The following is a 15,955-nucleotide window of genomic DNA, read 5'->3' as shown; positions in this document are numbered from 1 at the left end:
ATTGTCCATTTTATAGGTAGAATTTTAAGAAAAGGATATTATGTAAAGGGTATGGGATTGCAGAGCTCCGAGATTCAGAATGATCTGGATGTCTAACTGCCTGAATCACAAAAGGGTCATATGTAAGCACAGCAAACAATTAGGAATACTAATAGAATGCTATTGTTTATCCTGAGGGGAATTATTTAGAAATTTAAAAAGTTAAGCTTTGGTTAATCAATGCATTGCTAAGACCACTTCTGGAACACTGTGTAGAATATTGGTCACCTTAAGAAAGTATATAAATGGCTAGGGTTGAAGTCCCATCTGCTCCAGAGGTGTGTCACAACAGGTCTGAACAGGTTGACCAGAAGTAAATGCATTCGAAGCTGTTCATTGAAGGTTCACCAAACTAATACCTGGAATAGGCAGGTTGTCACATGAGAAAAGGTTGGCTAGGCTTGCATCTGCTGGAGTTTAAAGGAGTAAAAAAATAACTTAATCGGTGCATATAATCTTGGCAGGATAGGTATGGAGAGGTTGTTTCTATTAAATGGGAAATTCAAGATCTAAAGGGTCACTGGTTAATATGGTTACATGTTAAAACGGAGCAGAAGTGAAGTTATTTTCTTGCATAGGTCTAACATTTTGGAATTCCCTTCCTGATAAGGCAGTCTTTGAATGTTTTTAAGGCAGACATGGATGTTTTCTGGTGAAACAAGAGGGTGAAATGATAGAACATAGAACAATAAAGCGCAGAACAGGCCCTTCGGCCCTCAATGTTGCGCTGACCTGTGAACTATTCTCAGCTCGTCCACCTACACTACCCCCAAATCATCCATATGCTTATCTAAGGGTTGTTTAAATCTCCCTAATGTGGCTGAGTTGACGACATTAGTGGATAGGGCATTCCATGCCCTTACCACTCACTGTGTAAAGAACCTGCCTCTGACATCTGTCTTAAATCTATCACACCTCAATTTGTAGTTATGACCCCTCATACAAGCAGACATCATCATCCTAGGAAAAAGACTTTCACTGTCTACCCTATCTAATCCTCTGATCATCTTGTATATCTCTATCAATTTCCCTCTTAGCCTTCTTCTTTCCAATGAGAACAGACCGAAGTCTCTCAGCCTTTCCTCATAAGACCTTCCCTCCAGACCAGGCAACATCCTGGTAAATCTTCTCTGCACCTTTTCTAATGCTTCCACATTCTTCCCGAAATATGGGGACCAGAACGGCACACAATATTCCAAGTGTGACCGCACCAGCGTTTTGTATAGTTGCAGCATGATATTGCAGCTCCGGAACTCAATCCCTGTAAGAATGTAACCTAACACACCGTATGCCTTAACAGCACTATCCACCTGGGTGGCAACTTTCAGGGATCTATATACATGGACACCAAGATCCCTCTGCATATCCACACTACCAAGAATCTTTCCATTGACCCAGTGCTCTGCCTTCCTGTTATTCTTCCCAAAGTGCATCACCTGACATTTAGCTGCATTGAACTCCATTTGACACCTCTCAGCCCAATTCTGCAGTTTATCCAAGTTCCCCTGCAACCTGTAACATTCTTCCAAACTGTCCACTACTCCACCGACTTTAGTGTCATCTACAAATTTACTAATCCATCCACCTATATCTGCGCTTAGTCATTTATAAAAATGACAAACAGCAGTGGTCCCAAAACAGATCCTTGTGGCACACCACTAGTAGCCGGACTCCAGGCTGAATATTTGCCATCAACCACCACTCGCTGCCTTCTTTCAGAAAGCCAGTTTCTAATCCAAACTGCTAAATCACCCTCAATTCCATGCTTCTGCATTTTCTCCAACAGCCTACCATGTGGAACCTTATCAAAGGCTTTACTGAAGTCCACATGCACCACATCAACTGCCCTACCCTCATTTACATGCTTGGTCACCTTCTCAAAAAACTCAATGAGGTTTGTGAGACATGACCTGCCCTTGACGAAACCATGTTGACTATCTGAAATCAAATTGTTGCTTGCAGGTGTCAGGTGTCAGCAGGAATATGGATTTGAATTACAATGAGATCAACTATGAACTCATTAAATGGCAAAGCAGACACAAAGGACTAGATAGCCTGTACTCGTTTATATGTTTGTATGTTTCTTCCCCAGCTCCTCCACATTCTTTAAATCCCACCACACTGGTACGTCAGAGAGAGGGGAAAGATAAAGCCAAGTCAAACCTATCCCACAATCCTTGCATATACTTGTTGTGCTGGCCAGACCCACTATAGAACTCCAGTGCTGTCCGGACTATTAGAATTGCTGACAAATCTGGGTGTCTGAAGAGGTGTGCAAGTTCATCCATCCACAACACTTTTAATGGCAGTGGAGTGGACATTGAACTAGGGGGCACCTCCCCATCATTTTCAAATTGCATCTTTATTGGATTAGATTTGAAATCACTGGAAACACTTCTCCAGAAGCCTACTGCAAGGCTACAAATTTAATGCATAAGCAGTTCAGAACTGTTACCCTGTAATCTATACAAAGAAATAAGTTCACAAGTTTGTTATTCATTCTTTTTAATTTTTTAAAAGGCTTCAGTACATAAATATTCCCATTTCTACTGTGCACTTATAACAGGAAGTGGCAATGCAGAATTTATTCCAATAAGATAGCGTTTTTGGATATTATCAAATTTCTCCACTTCTTAAGAATAAATTCTAGTACTTCATATTTAATATGTATATAATTGCTAAAAAAAAAAAGCCATAAAAATTATTTAGTATGCTTTAATCAATTATAGGATTTAATGTGATTCTAACTAGTTAAAGCAACAATGTAATTTAACTTCTCTGAGCTCTATTTCTTTTGAAAGAGAGCTCAAGGTTCCTTTGTAAATCTGTGCTCAGAAATGGAATTAAACTCTACGTTCTAGTCCTCTCACTGTTAGTCACAAAGAACCTAATGTAGAGGTTAGCACCCATTTAAATGTAGTGAACCAGTTGAAATTGCTGGTGCTTTTGAATTTTAAGTGATAATTATGAGAGGACTTAATAATTCTACAGGAATGGAAATAAGTCATAGAAAAGATGACAAGAAGAAATTGACCACAAGGAATACATTTTCCAACTAAACAAGCATTAAAGAAGAGTGCACAGATCTTGAAGTAAAATCTTTTTTACTGCATTCTATGCTTGAAATTAATCCATTTCAATTGTATGATATCTAAAAGAAACAGATTCCACTAGAACAGTATAAAAACGAGTGGAATGACAAATGATCAGTTGATCCATTAAATCCTTCCTTTCTTTAGTTTCCCATTGTCATTAAAATATTCTCTTCAGCAAAATTAGTGACACCATAATAAATGCAGCAAAAGCATAATCTGAAAAAAAAAGCTCTGTACTCTCAGACTACTGTGGGAGATTAGATAATGGTTGTAAATCCTCTTTTCATCTTCAAAGATATGAAGAAAATGTTGATTACAGTCCAGATTTTAATCCAAGATGGAAAATGTAAGAACATTTGACTTGGACCTCCTTGCTAGGAGTGGTCAACATTTAAATTTTCCTCTTTTGGTTTCTTAAAAACTGCTTTCTGCTTTTTAATGTAATTGTCTTATAAACTGGTTTCACAGGAACTTTGCTTTTCACTGGTTTCCTGTCACCTGTTAAAAAGGAAACAAAATATCAAGGAAAATCAATATATTTTTGATGTTCTATGCAACCTGCATATCCAACAATCTTACAACAACAACCACCAAGAGTATTTTGTGTAACATGGGCTAACAGTTTTAAAACTCTGGGTTGAATAAGGAGTTGGAATTGGCCTGTCACAAAGGTACTATTACAGGGGATTTCAACATGCAGGTAGACTGGGAGAATCAGAATGGCACTGGACCCCAAGAAAGGGAGTATATGGAGTGTTTCCGAGATGCATCCTTAGAACAGCATGTACTGGAGTCTACCAGGGAGAAGGCAATTGTGCAATAAACCAGATTTCATCAGGGACCTCGAAGTAAAGGAGCCATTAGGAGATAATGACCATAATATGATCAGTTTTAATCTGCAATTTGAGAGGGAGAAGGGAGAATCAGAAGTGTCAGCATTTCAGTTGAACAAAGAGAACTATGGAGTGATGAGGGAGGAGCTGGCCAACGTTCAGTGGTTCAATACCCTCGCAGGGATGGCAGTGGAACAACAATGGCAGGTATTTCTGGGTATAATGCAGAAGGTGCACGATCAGCTCATTCCAAAGAGGAAGAAAGATCCTAAGGGGATGCAGGGGTGGCCATGGCTGGCGAGGGAAGTTCAGGACTGTATAAAGATAAAAGAGAGGAAGTACAACATAGCAAAGATAAGCAGGAAGGTGGAGAACTGGGAAACTTTTAAAGAGCAACAGAGGATAACTAAAAAGGCAAATGCGGAGAAGAAAAATGAGATACAAAGGCAAACTGGCCAAAAATATAAAGAAGGATAGTAAAAGCTTTTTTAGATGTGTGAAAAGAACAAAATGGTTAAGGCTAAAATTGAAGACAGAAATGGGTGAATTTATTATGGGGAGCAAGGAAATGGCAGAAGAGTTGAATAGGTACTTTGGATCTGTCTTCACTGGGTAAGACACAAGCAATCTTCCAGATGTAATAGTGGCTAAAGGACCTCGAGTAATGGATGAACTGAAGGGAATTTATATTAGGCAGGAAATGGTGTTGGATAGACTGATAGGTCTGAAAGCTGATATGTCCCCGATCTGCATCCCAGGGTACTGAAGGAGTTGGCTCTAGATATCGTGGACACTTTGGTGATCATTTTCCAATGTTCTATAGATTCAGGATCAGTTCCTGTGGATTGGAGGGTGGCTAATGTTTTCCCACTTTTCAAGAAGGGAGGGAGAGAGAAAACAGGGAATTATAGACCGGTTAGCCTGACAATAGTGGTGGGAAAGATGCTGGAGTCAATTGGATAGCAGTAACAGGATAGGTCAGAGTCAGCATGGATTTACGAAGGGAAATCGTATGTAACTATGAAGATGGACAAGGGAGAGCCAGTAGATGTATTGTAAATGGACTTTCAGAAAGCCTTTGATAAAATCCCACATAGGAGATTAGTGAGCAAAATTAGGGCACATGGTATTGGGGGCAAAATACTGACTTAGATTGAAAATTGGCAGGCTAACAGGAAGCAAAGAGTAGTGATAAACAGGTCCCTTTAGGAATGGCAGGCAGTGACCAGTGGAGTACCACAAGATTCAGTGCTGGGACCGCAGCTGTTTACAATATACATTAATGATATAGATGAAGGTATTAAAAGTAATATTAGTGAATTTGCTGATGACACAAAGTGGGGTGGCAGGATGAAATGTGAGGAGGATGTTATGAGAATACAGGGTGACTTGGATAGGCTAGGTGAGAGGATGGATGCATGGCAGATGCAACTTAATGTGGATAAATGTGTGGTTATCCACTTTGGTGGCAAGTACAGGAAGGCGTATTACTATCTAAATGGAGTAAAGTTAGATAAAGGGGAAGTACAATGAGATCTAGGTGTTCTTGTACATCAATGAAAGCAAGCATGCAGGTTCAGCAGGCAGTGAAGAAAGCTAATGACATGCTGGCATTCATAACAAGAGGAATTGAGAATAGGAGCAAAGACGTCCTTCTGCAGCTGTACAGGGACCTGGTGAGACTGCACCTGGAGTATTGTGTGAAGTTTTGGTCTCCAGATTTGAGGAAGGACATTCTGGCTGTTGAGGGAGTGCAGCGTAGGTTCACGAGGTCAATTCCCAGAATGTCAGGACTATCATACGTTGAAAGATTGGAGCGATTGGGCTTGTATATAATTATTTAGAAGGACGGGAGGGGATCGGATTGAGACGTATAAAGATTATTAAAGGATTTGACACTCTGGAGGCAGGAAGCATGTTTCTGCTGATGGGGGAGTCCCGAACCAGAGGACACAGCTTAAAAACAAAGGGTAGGCCATTTAGAACAGAGTTGAGGAGAAACCTCTTTACCCAGAGAGTGGTGGGTGTATGGAATGCACTGCTCCAGAAGGCTGTGGAGGCCAAGTCTCTGGTACTTTCAAGAAAGAGTTGGATAGAGCTCTTAAGGATAGTGGAATCAAGGGTTATGGGGATAAGGCAGGAACAGGATACTGATTGAGGATGATCAGCCATGATCATAATGAATGGTGGTACTGGCTGGAAGGGCCAAATGGCCTACTCCTGCACCTATTGTCTATTGTCATAAAACAAGATCATCTTGGTTAACTGCAAATTATTATTAAATGCAAGTAAACATGGTAATACGAGATACACCGGGCTCTCATCTTACTGTTACGTCATTGAAAAGATGAGTAGCTACATGTGCTTTGTTTTTTTTAAATCTAATCAACTCCTCCCAAACTTTGTTTTTTTATGCCCGGGGTAATAGCTCCATGATACCATCGCAAATCTTTTCCAGGGTGCTCAAGCCCTGACACAAAATTTGTTGTGATCATTAATGTTTAAAGAAGAAATCCAAACACCAATTAAGTCTCAGAACTATGTCACAAGATTTAATACCTGTCACAAAAGCTTAATTTATTGGATATAGAAATAGAAATTCAATAAAGTGGGGGGGAGGGGTGCAATCTGTAAATTGTAAGGGTTTATACCAGAAATTTTGTTCTAATCTTTGCTCTAACCTTGCCCACGCCCCCTACACACTGCCCAAGAGCTCCCTTATCTTACAAAATTCTAAAGGCTTATTCACTGTCCTCCAGAGTTTACATTAAGTTCCCTTTGTTTTCCAGCTATTCCTCCAAGAGAAGACTCTACGGGGATCCTTCCATGAGCTTTTGGCTACATCACACACTAACATTTCCTCTACAACAATAGATACTTCAGTGCTCTGTTCAGCTTGCTGGCATTTTGAGTATAATTTGTGCTGGAAATGGTAATCCCTTCTCCATTGGTGTTGCACAAAAATGAAGCAATGCAAACCCCAAGTCTCCTTTGTTGCTTAAAACTTAATAACCATTGATTTTATGTACACACAACACGTTCTGCTGGGGTGACAATGGGTCACTTCCTCTTATCACACACCTTGAAACGATTTGCAGGTTAATAATGGCCTGTTGTCAGACACTGCCCAATATGGGATACAGAATAACCTGAAAATACTTTTCATCATGTCAGCAAGAGTTATGTTTGCTATGTTGCTAAGTTGTTGTGGAAAGGAAATTTGGAGAAATAATCCATTACATGGATATAGTCTTTCTGTACACTGAAGAGATCGGTTGCTACTAAAATCCAAGGGATGGCTAGGACGTTGTGGAGGCGTGGATGCTCTCTCCATTGCTTCATTTGACATGCCTGACATGAACTTACAAGTCTTCAAATATCCAGATTCATCACTGACCAGTACACTGACTCAAATACCTGTTGGCTGGTGTTGAATACCCATGTGTCCCTGGGATAACTTGGATACAATATCTCCGCACAATGCTTTTGATACTACGAATTATTTACTCTTGAAAAAGACTTGTTGTGATATAATAAGTGGGTCTCTCTATGGCCAAATTGAACAAATCATCTCAAGTTTCTTTCACACAGCCAGGTCATCAGAGCATAAACTGAAAGAACTGTGGGGATGCTGGAAATCTGAAAGAAAACTGGAAAATCTCAGCAGATCTGGGAGCATTGTGCAGAGAAATCAGAGATAACATTTTGGGTCTGGTAACTCTTCTTCAGAACTGATAGTAGCTCAGAAAATAATGGTTTTTGTGCAGAAGATGGGTTGGGGAAAGAGTAAATGATGGGTGAGATGTAGAGCTCAGAAGAGAGAGAAACACAATTGGATAGACAAGGGAGTGGTTAAAGATCAGTTTGGGGGATGAATAGCTGCTAAAGGGGACTATTAGTGACTGACAATGGGTAGTGCATGGTAGCAACCCATGTGATGCCAAAGCCTCGTGTCATGGAGGGAAGGTGCTGGGCGAAAGCATGGAGAAAGGTGCTCAAGCCCTAAAGTTGTTGAATTCAATATCAGGTCCAGTAGGCAGCAGAGTTCCCAAGTGGAAAATAAAGAACTGTTCTTTCAGCTTGCACTGAGCTTCACTGGAGCACTGCAGCAAGCCTGCATAGATTTGTTGACCAGAGAACACAGCGGTGAGTTGAAGTGGCAAGCAACAGGAAGCTCAGGGTCTTTATTCCAGACAGAGCATAGGTGTTCTGTCAAGCAGTCACCCAGTCTGCACTTCGTTTCCCCAATGTGGATGAGACCACATTGTGAGCAGCAAATGCAGTCGACTAGATTGAGTGAAGTGCAGGTAAAGCACTGCTTCACCTGGAAGATGGATTTGGGGCCTTGGATAGTGAGAATGGAGGAAGTAAATGGACAGGTGCTATACCATCTGTGGTTACAGGGGAAGGTGCCATGGGGGAGGTGTTGGGAGTGAAGGAGGAGTTGACTGGAGGGAATGGTCCCTGTGTAAGGCTGGAAAGGGAGAAGAGTGGAATGTGTGACTGCTGTTGGCATCCTGCTGGAGATGGTGGAAACGCAGGGTAATGATCCTCTGGATGTGAGTGTTGTTGGGAATAGTAGGTGAGGAGAAGGGGGACCTTAGTGCTGTTGCAGGAGGGAAGAGAGCGGGTGAGGACCAAAGTGAGGGACATGAGTCAGATCTAGCTGAGGTCACTGTCAATTACAGTGCTAGGGAATCCTTCCTCTCAAACCAGCTTCCCTGGGCCCACTTCTTATAGGAAGCCTCCGAAGAAAGCTGGAGTTGATTGCATTTGGCAACCACTTCTTACCTTGGTCCAGAACAAATGAAACAAGTGTCATTATTATTATCCAAATATTCTCATAGACTAGGTTACCATTTTGAAATGGTAAATTAAGCATCCAAAACATGTTTAGGTTAGATACTTAAGCTTTGACAATCAATCCGTGCCAACTTCATTCCCCCGACCCACCATTACTACCCCCAATCCTTTTAGTTGACTATTTCTACTGTTTTACCTGTATGTATTGATGCTTATTCTAATTTATATGTGCATGAGCTGGTTGTGGATGTATAATGTCTCACTGAAATGTTAAAAAGCACCTAATATCAGTTATAAAGCAGTTAAATATCATCTAAAAATCTTAATCATCATAGCGCCATACAGCATTGAAGTTGTCCCTTTAGCCCACTACGCCTATGCTAATCAACAATTACCAAACTACACTAATCCCATTTTCCTGTACCCGGTCCGTAGCCTACAATGCCATCCCATTGTAAGTGTTCATTCAGATACTTCTTAAATGCTGGAAGAGTACTTGCATTTTACCCACCCTCTCAGGTAATACATTCTATATTTCTACCAGCCTCTGGGTGAAAAAATCTTTCCTCAGATCTCCTCTAACCACTTATTCCTCACTTTAAGCTTATGCAGTCCAATCTTAGACACATCTGCCATAGGGAAAAGATTCTCATGATCTACCCTATCTGTGCCTCTCATGATTTTTTATAGTGCAATCAGATCCCCCCTCAGCTTTATTCGCACCAAGAAAAACAAACCCAGCCTATCCAATCTCTCCTCATAACTGAGATTTTCTATCCCAGTGAACATCATAGTGAATCTCCTTGACACTCTCTCCAGTGTAATCATGGGTTTGATATGGATACTTTGAGGTGGGACTGCACATGGAACTTTTTTATTGCAATATTTAGCTGGTTTCATCTGCTCACCAAAATATATGTAAAAGAACTTGGGAAAAATAATTGGTTTTTTAACACTAACCATTTGATTGACATAGGAATATAGAACAGGAGAGGGCTATTCAGTCTCTTGAGCCTGTTCTTTCATTCAATGAGATCATGGCTGATCTGTTGCCTAACTCCATATATCTGCCTTTCACCTACATTCTTTAATACCTTTACTTAACAAAATTTAAAAATGGAGAGAGATAAATTTAACAACTAATCCAACATCCACTGCCATTTATGGAAGAGGGTTCCAGACATATACTAACTGAAATAACTCCACAGAGGCCAGTATCCCATCACCAAGTCTCTCTTTGTTTATACATGGAGAGTCCTTTATGCAGATCCAGTTTCTGCAGAGCCAGTTCTTAGTTTGAACTGGATGTCTGACATTCCTGTTCTTATCTGTCAGCCAGGGCTCCCTCATTGGACCTGATTAGCAGATCCAATGAGGGAACTTATTTTCTGGGGTCTACCTGACTAACCTCATTACAATCACTACACTACCCTTTGTGTATAAAAATGCTTCCTAACATCCTCTCCTGAATGATCTGGCCCCAATTCTCTGACTATGCCCCCTTCTTCTAGAATCTCCAAACAGTAGAAATGGTTTATCTTTAATCTACCCTGTCTTTTCCTGTAAATAGCTTGAAAATTCTGATCAGAGTACCACTTAACCTTCTAAATTTTGAGGGAAAACAGGCCTAAATTGTCTATTTTCTCATCATGACTTAACCCCTGAAGTCCAAGTATCATTTTTGTAAGACTACACTGCACTCCTTCCAAGGCCAATTTATTCTTCCTAAAGTGTGGTTTCCAGATCTGCTCACTGGAGTCCAACTGAGGTTTAACCAGGGTGTTGTTGATTTAAAGGCCAGCATTCGATAAGCTTTCTTGATTATTTTCTGAATCTGTTTTTGATATTTCAAAGATCTATGCACCAGATCCCCCAAATCTCTTTGAGCATCCTCTGTATTTAACTTCACACCATCTAGAAAGTACCCTGACCTATCTTTATCAGTCTAAATTGGATGACCTCACACTTGCTTACATTGAACTCCATCTGCTACAGTCTTGCCCATTCAATTAGTCCCTCAATAACTCTTTATGATTTTATATTTGCAAGTACACAGTCTACAATGCTGCTTTGTGTCATCAACAAATTTTAATTTTTTTTTAGCCCACTATACAAGTTGTTATTAATGGTGTGAATAATTGAAGCCCTAACAGAGATCCTTGTGGCATATCATTGGTCAAATTTTCAGGATGTGACCAAAGGATAAACAAGATTTCACTTTGCCCCTGAGGTTTGCTGCTAAAAGTTGAATGAGGTGTAAAGTATTCTCAGAGGTGGAGCCTCAAAATTTGAACATTGAGGAAGATTTGGATGATCTGCTAACATTCATGGACAAAATGTTTTAAAAATGATGATCTACTAAATGTATATCAGGTATGGTCAGGCTTAGATAAGTTTAGAAAACCATGTGGCTATTTCCATAGAAGATTTAAACAGACTATATGCAAGACTGAAATAATTCTGCTTGTACATCCTAAACTCAGTGCTCGCCTACCCGTTATCCCTATTTTCTACTCAATGCCACTCAACCAATTTCTGAGCCATGTCAGCAATATGGCCTCAATTTTGAGGATTTCTACCTTAGTTAAAGGTCTGTTATGTGGAACGTCATCAAACGCTTTCTGGAAGTCCATATAAAACATCCAAAGACACTCCCCTATCCACTACCATATTGCCTCTTCAAACATTTCAGTGAGATTTGTCAGGCATGAATACATGCTGGCTCTCCCTGATAACTGATACATTTGAAGTTTTCATTACCCCATTTTTGATTATAGATGCCAACAATATCCCTGCCATAGACACTAGGCTAGGTGGCCTGTAATTCCCCGGTTTTCATCTTTCGTCTTCTTAAAAAGTGGAATGATTTTCAATTTTCCAATCCAGTGGGACAAATCCTGTATCTAGGAAACTCTGAAAAATTATAGTTGAGGCACCTACAATGTGCTGTCCTGCTCCCTTTAACACCCTTGGATGGAAACCATCAGGTCTGCAGGATTTGTCACACTTTAATTCCATTAATTTCCTCATTACCAGTGTTTTACTTTAATCTGATTGTTTCCGATCCACTATTAACTTCCGGCAAGGTCTCCTCCTTTTCTACTGTAATACTGGGGCAGAGTAGTTATTCAACCATTATTGACCCTAAAACAGATCATAAAGATTGTGATGTTGTGATTAATTTGCACGTTTAGTATTTAAGCTGTTTGCTAATTTAAGAGAGATAAATGCTATACTTGTTGATGAATGACTGCACATGTTGTCAGCAAGGGACTCTAGCCTGTGTGAGCCTAACACAATCTAAATGTAGTCAGCTTCACTTAAAGTCAGCTTCCACCTCTTAAAGGGGAGGTGCATTCTGGCTGAAGTGGAAGTCATGCTGGAAGTGTTTGTGAGCAGAATAAATGGTGCAGCAAAGTACACAGCATTCTTTAAGTGTATTCAGCATTCTCATCCTGAAAGCCTTAGTAAAGGAGGTAGAAAGGAGGACAGAAAGAGGGAGTGAGAAGGAGATCTCTTTCCTCAGAGAGCAGGAAGTCAATGGCATCAGTCCAAGGACCGGGATGCAGTGTCACAAAAGTTTCAATATCATTCTAAGGAATGGTCAAAGTGTATGAACAAACCCCAGTATCTCAGAAGTATTATAGTACAGGAAGAGCCTTTTGCCCCTTTGTTCCTGTATTAATATTTAATGTACTGCATTTGTATCCTTAAAGATTAACCAATAGCCTCTCAAACTGTTTCACACACAATCCTCGGCATCACTTCGATCTTAACAGCTTCTGCCAAACATGATCAATCCCAATATTCCTTGTCTTACCTCCCATCACACACGCAATAATATAACAAAACAGACGTACATCTCCCAGCTTGTACATGTTGAATTGTAACAGGTACATCGTCCCAATACATTGTACCAGAAAAAGATGGCCATAATTAGTGGCAACTGCTGATGTGATCTCACCGTTATGGGTGCTCCAAGTGATTGAAGATGATACCACAACCATGCATTAGCCTAAACAAAGGGCTCCAGCTCAAACATAGGAAGGAAACTCTGGATGCATTAGAAGAATAACAATGCAATATGAAGCTGCTTACTTATTAGAAAATAAACTGCAGTGTATTACAGGTAAAATTAATCAGTCATTATAAAGGTAAGATGTCATGTTGCGACTTTATAAGACTTTGATTCGGAAATACTTACACTATAGCATTACTTCTGGGCACTACATTATGGAAAGGATGTGGAGGCTTTGGAGAAGGTGCAGAACAGGTTTACCAGGATGCTGCCTGGATTAGAGGGTATGAACTAAAAGGAGAGCCTAGAAAAGCTCAGGTTGTTTTCACTGAAGTAGCAAGGTTGAGAGGAGACTTGATACAAGTCTATAAAATTACAAGATGCTTAGATGAGGTTGACAGTCAGAATCTTTCTCCCCCCCCCCGACTGTCAAAATGTCCAATACTGGGGGGGGGGGGGCATGCATTTGAGGTGAGAGAGGGAAAGTTCAAAGGAGATGTGAGGCACAAGTTTTTTTACACAGTGGAAGGAGCCTGGAATGCACTGCCAGGGTGCTGGTGGAGGCAGATACAATAGGAGTGTTTAAGGAACTTTTAGATAAACACACGAATCTGCAAGGAATGAAGATAAATGGACCAAGGGCAGGCAGAAAGGATTAGTTTAATTTGGTCTCATGTTCATCACAACATCAGGCTCGTTCCTGTGCTGTACTGTTCTACGCTTTATGTTTATCATATATGGGTGGGTTTCTCATCACATGAGGAGTTAAACATTTCAAACCACTGAAAACACTTTTTTTGTGCATTTCCAGTTTTGAAGAAGGTGCAAAAGGAGCAGGTGACCTATCCGCCTTGGGGGAAAACAGCTCAGTCAACAACTACTTTTAACATGGGATTTTTTTTTTTTTAAATGGGATTTTTTCCTTTTACTTCTCAGCTGGGTTTTCTGAGCCTTAGAAAAGTAAGCATTTCCAGCACTCCTTGTCAACTGAAAGGAGTAGAAGTACTTCCTTCAGGCAAACATGTTCCTCTGCTTCAAGCTCCTAGTATTGCCACCTCCCTCCAGGATCCTGCCATCTCCACGTTTTTCTTTAACACAAACACATTCTCTTTCTCCCTCTCTCCTTATACTCTGCTCCTTGGCTATGGCCATGGGCTACCAGCCTAACTGTACAACCAGAAACAAACCTGTCAATGAGGCATGAAATGTGGAGGAATAAGTGAAGAGATATAGATAATATCAGCAGATCATAAGTCTCCTGTCTGGAGCTCCCCCACTCTGTACACATTGACATGTCTTCCCTTAATTATCGGGAGCTGGGTGACTTACGTGGTTGACAAATCTTTTGACAAGCATTCAGAGTGATAAAGTTATTGTCATTTCCGCCACAGCCAGAGTAAGTGAATGTCTCACAGATCCCTTTCTCATCGTTGAAGTAAAACCGCAGGATATCAGCTGCACAAGATCCCTTATCATTGGGCTTGGTACAGAATGAGGGTAAAACTGTAAAGAAATTATAGCTTTGAAAATATCTGACTTACTGCAGCACAAATCTATTGTCATTTAAAATGAAGAAAGATATATTATAAAATAGCTACCTGATATTGGCTTGCACTCATTCTGGCAAGATGAAATGTCGTTGAAATTATTATCATTTCCAAAGCAACCACCAAATATAAATTGTTCACATTGTCCTGTTGTAAAGTTATAGAAATATCTCACAAAGGAAGCACGGCATGGTCCTGAATCTGCTTCCAGCCTGCATACTTTAGAAACCTCTGCAATTATAAAAAAAAACCCTACAGTTAGATGCATTGGAAAGCAAATATGTTCTCAGTGTTTCCTCCAGCTACAAAAAAACTCACAGAGGATATTACTGCCAACTGTAGATTTAGAATATAGTTCAAGCAAAGTTACCCATTTATGATTGCCACTGTCTTTTTCCAACAAATTCAAAACATCCAGCAAAAGTTATATGAAAGATATTAGGGATAAGGGAAAAGGGACAATTTACAATGAAATGTCTGCACAAAATTAGTTACAGAACACATCAGGAGATATATTGTTCAAATAGCCAAAAGCTTATATGGAGAAATAAACACAGCAAGTTGGGTTGAAGATTGAAGATTTAATGAATTATTAAATGAGGTGTTTCTGGTTTTATCAATTAAATAATGTGAAGCATAGTAAAAAACAAGGCGAACTGGATAATACCCACCTAAACTGGACAATACCCATAGAATGTTATCATTTAATGTGAAGGAATTGAACACAAAAGCAGGGAGGTTGTGCTTCAGTCACATAGCACACTAGTGAGTCGACATGTGCAGTAGATTAGATTCCCTACAGTGTGGAAACAGGCCCTTTGGCCCAACCAGTCCAGATCAACCCTCCAAAGAGTAACCCACTCAGACCTATTCCCCTACATTTACCCCTACACCTAACACTACAGGCAATTTAGCATGGCTAATTCACCTAACCTGCACATTTTTGGAATGTGGGAGGAAACCAGAGCACCCCGAGGAAACCCACGAGACACAGGGAGAATGTACAAACTCCACACAGACACTAAGGTAAAAACAATGACTGCAGATGCTGGAAACCAGATTCTGGATCAGTGGTGCTGGAAGAGCACAGCAATTCAGGCAGCATCCGACGAGCAGCAAAATTGACGTTTCGGGCAAAAGCCTTTCATCAGGAATAAAGGCAGAGAGCCTGAAGCGTGGAGAGATAAGCTAGAGGAGGGTGGGGGTGGGGATAGAGTACCATAGAGTCCAATAGGTCAGTGGGGAAGGAGATGAAGGTGATAGGTCAGGGAGGAGAGGGTGGAGTGGATAGGTGGAAAAGGAGCTGGGCAGGTCGGACAAGTCCGGACAGGTCAGGGGATCGAGTTGCTGGAGGTTAGAAGCTAGGATGAGGTGGGGGAAGGGGAAATGAGGAAACTGTTAAAATCCACATTAATGCCCTGGGGTTGAAGTGTTCCGAGGCAGAAGATGAGGCGTTCTTCCTCCAGGCATCTGGTGGTGAGGGAGTGGCGGTGAAGGAGGCCCAGGACTTCCATGTCCTCGGCAGAGTGGGAGGGGGAGTTCAAATGTTGAGCCACGGGGCGATTTGGTTGATTGGTGCGGGTGTCTCGGAGATGTTCCCTAAAGCGCTCGGCTAGGAGG

At 40.8% G+C, this 15,955-nt stretch overlaps 1 protein-coding gene across 1 annotated transcript in view; it reads right to left on the bottom strand.

The window, feature by feature from the left end:
• Window positions 1-2,527: 2,527 nt before the first annotated feature.
• Window positions 2,528-15,955, bottom strand: part of tfpi2 (tissue factor pathway inhibitor 2) — a 37,022-nt gene continuing 23,594 nt past the window's right edge. Inside the window, exons 3-5 of the mRNA XM_043689941.1 lie at window positions 14,387-14,566; window positions 14,118-14,291; window positions 2,528-3,632 (exon numbers count right to left, since the gene is read on the bottom strand). Of these exons, the coding sequence (XP_043545876.1) occupies window positions 3,526-3,632; window positions 14,118-14,291; window positions 14,387-14,566 (461 nt within the window). The 3' untranslated portion in view covers window positions 2,528-3,525. The remainder of the gene's footprint in view (window positions 3,633-14,117; window positions 14,292-14,386; window positions 14,567-15,955) is intronic.

Source organism: Chiloscyllium plagiosum, chromosome 5 (assembly GCF_004010195.1).
Source record: "Chiloscyllium plagiosum isolate BGI_BamShark_2017 chromosome 5, ASM401019v2, whole genome shotgun sequence".
Classification (NCBI taxonomy): Eukaryota; Metazoa; Chordata; class Chondrichthyes; order Orectolobiformes; family Hemiscylliidae; genus Chiloscyllium; species Chiloscyllium plagiosum.
The sequence above is the reverse complement of the archived record's forward strand: the minus strand, read 5'-3'. Positions and strand labels throughout refer to the sequence as shown.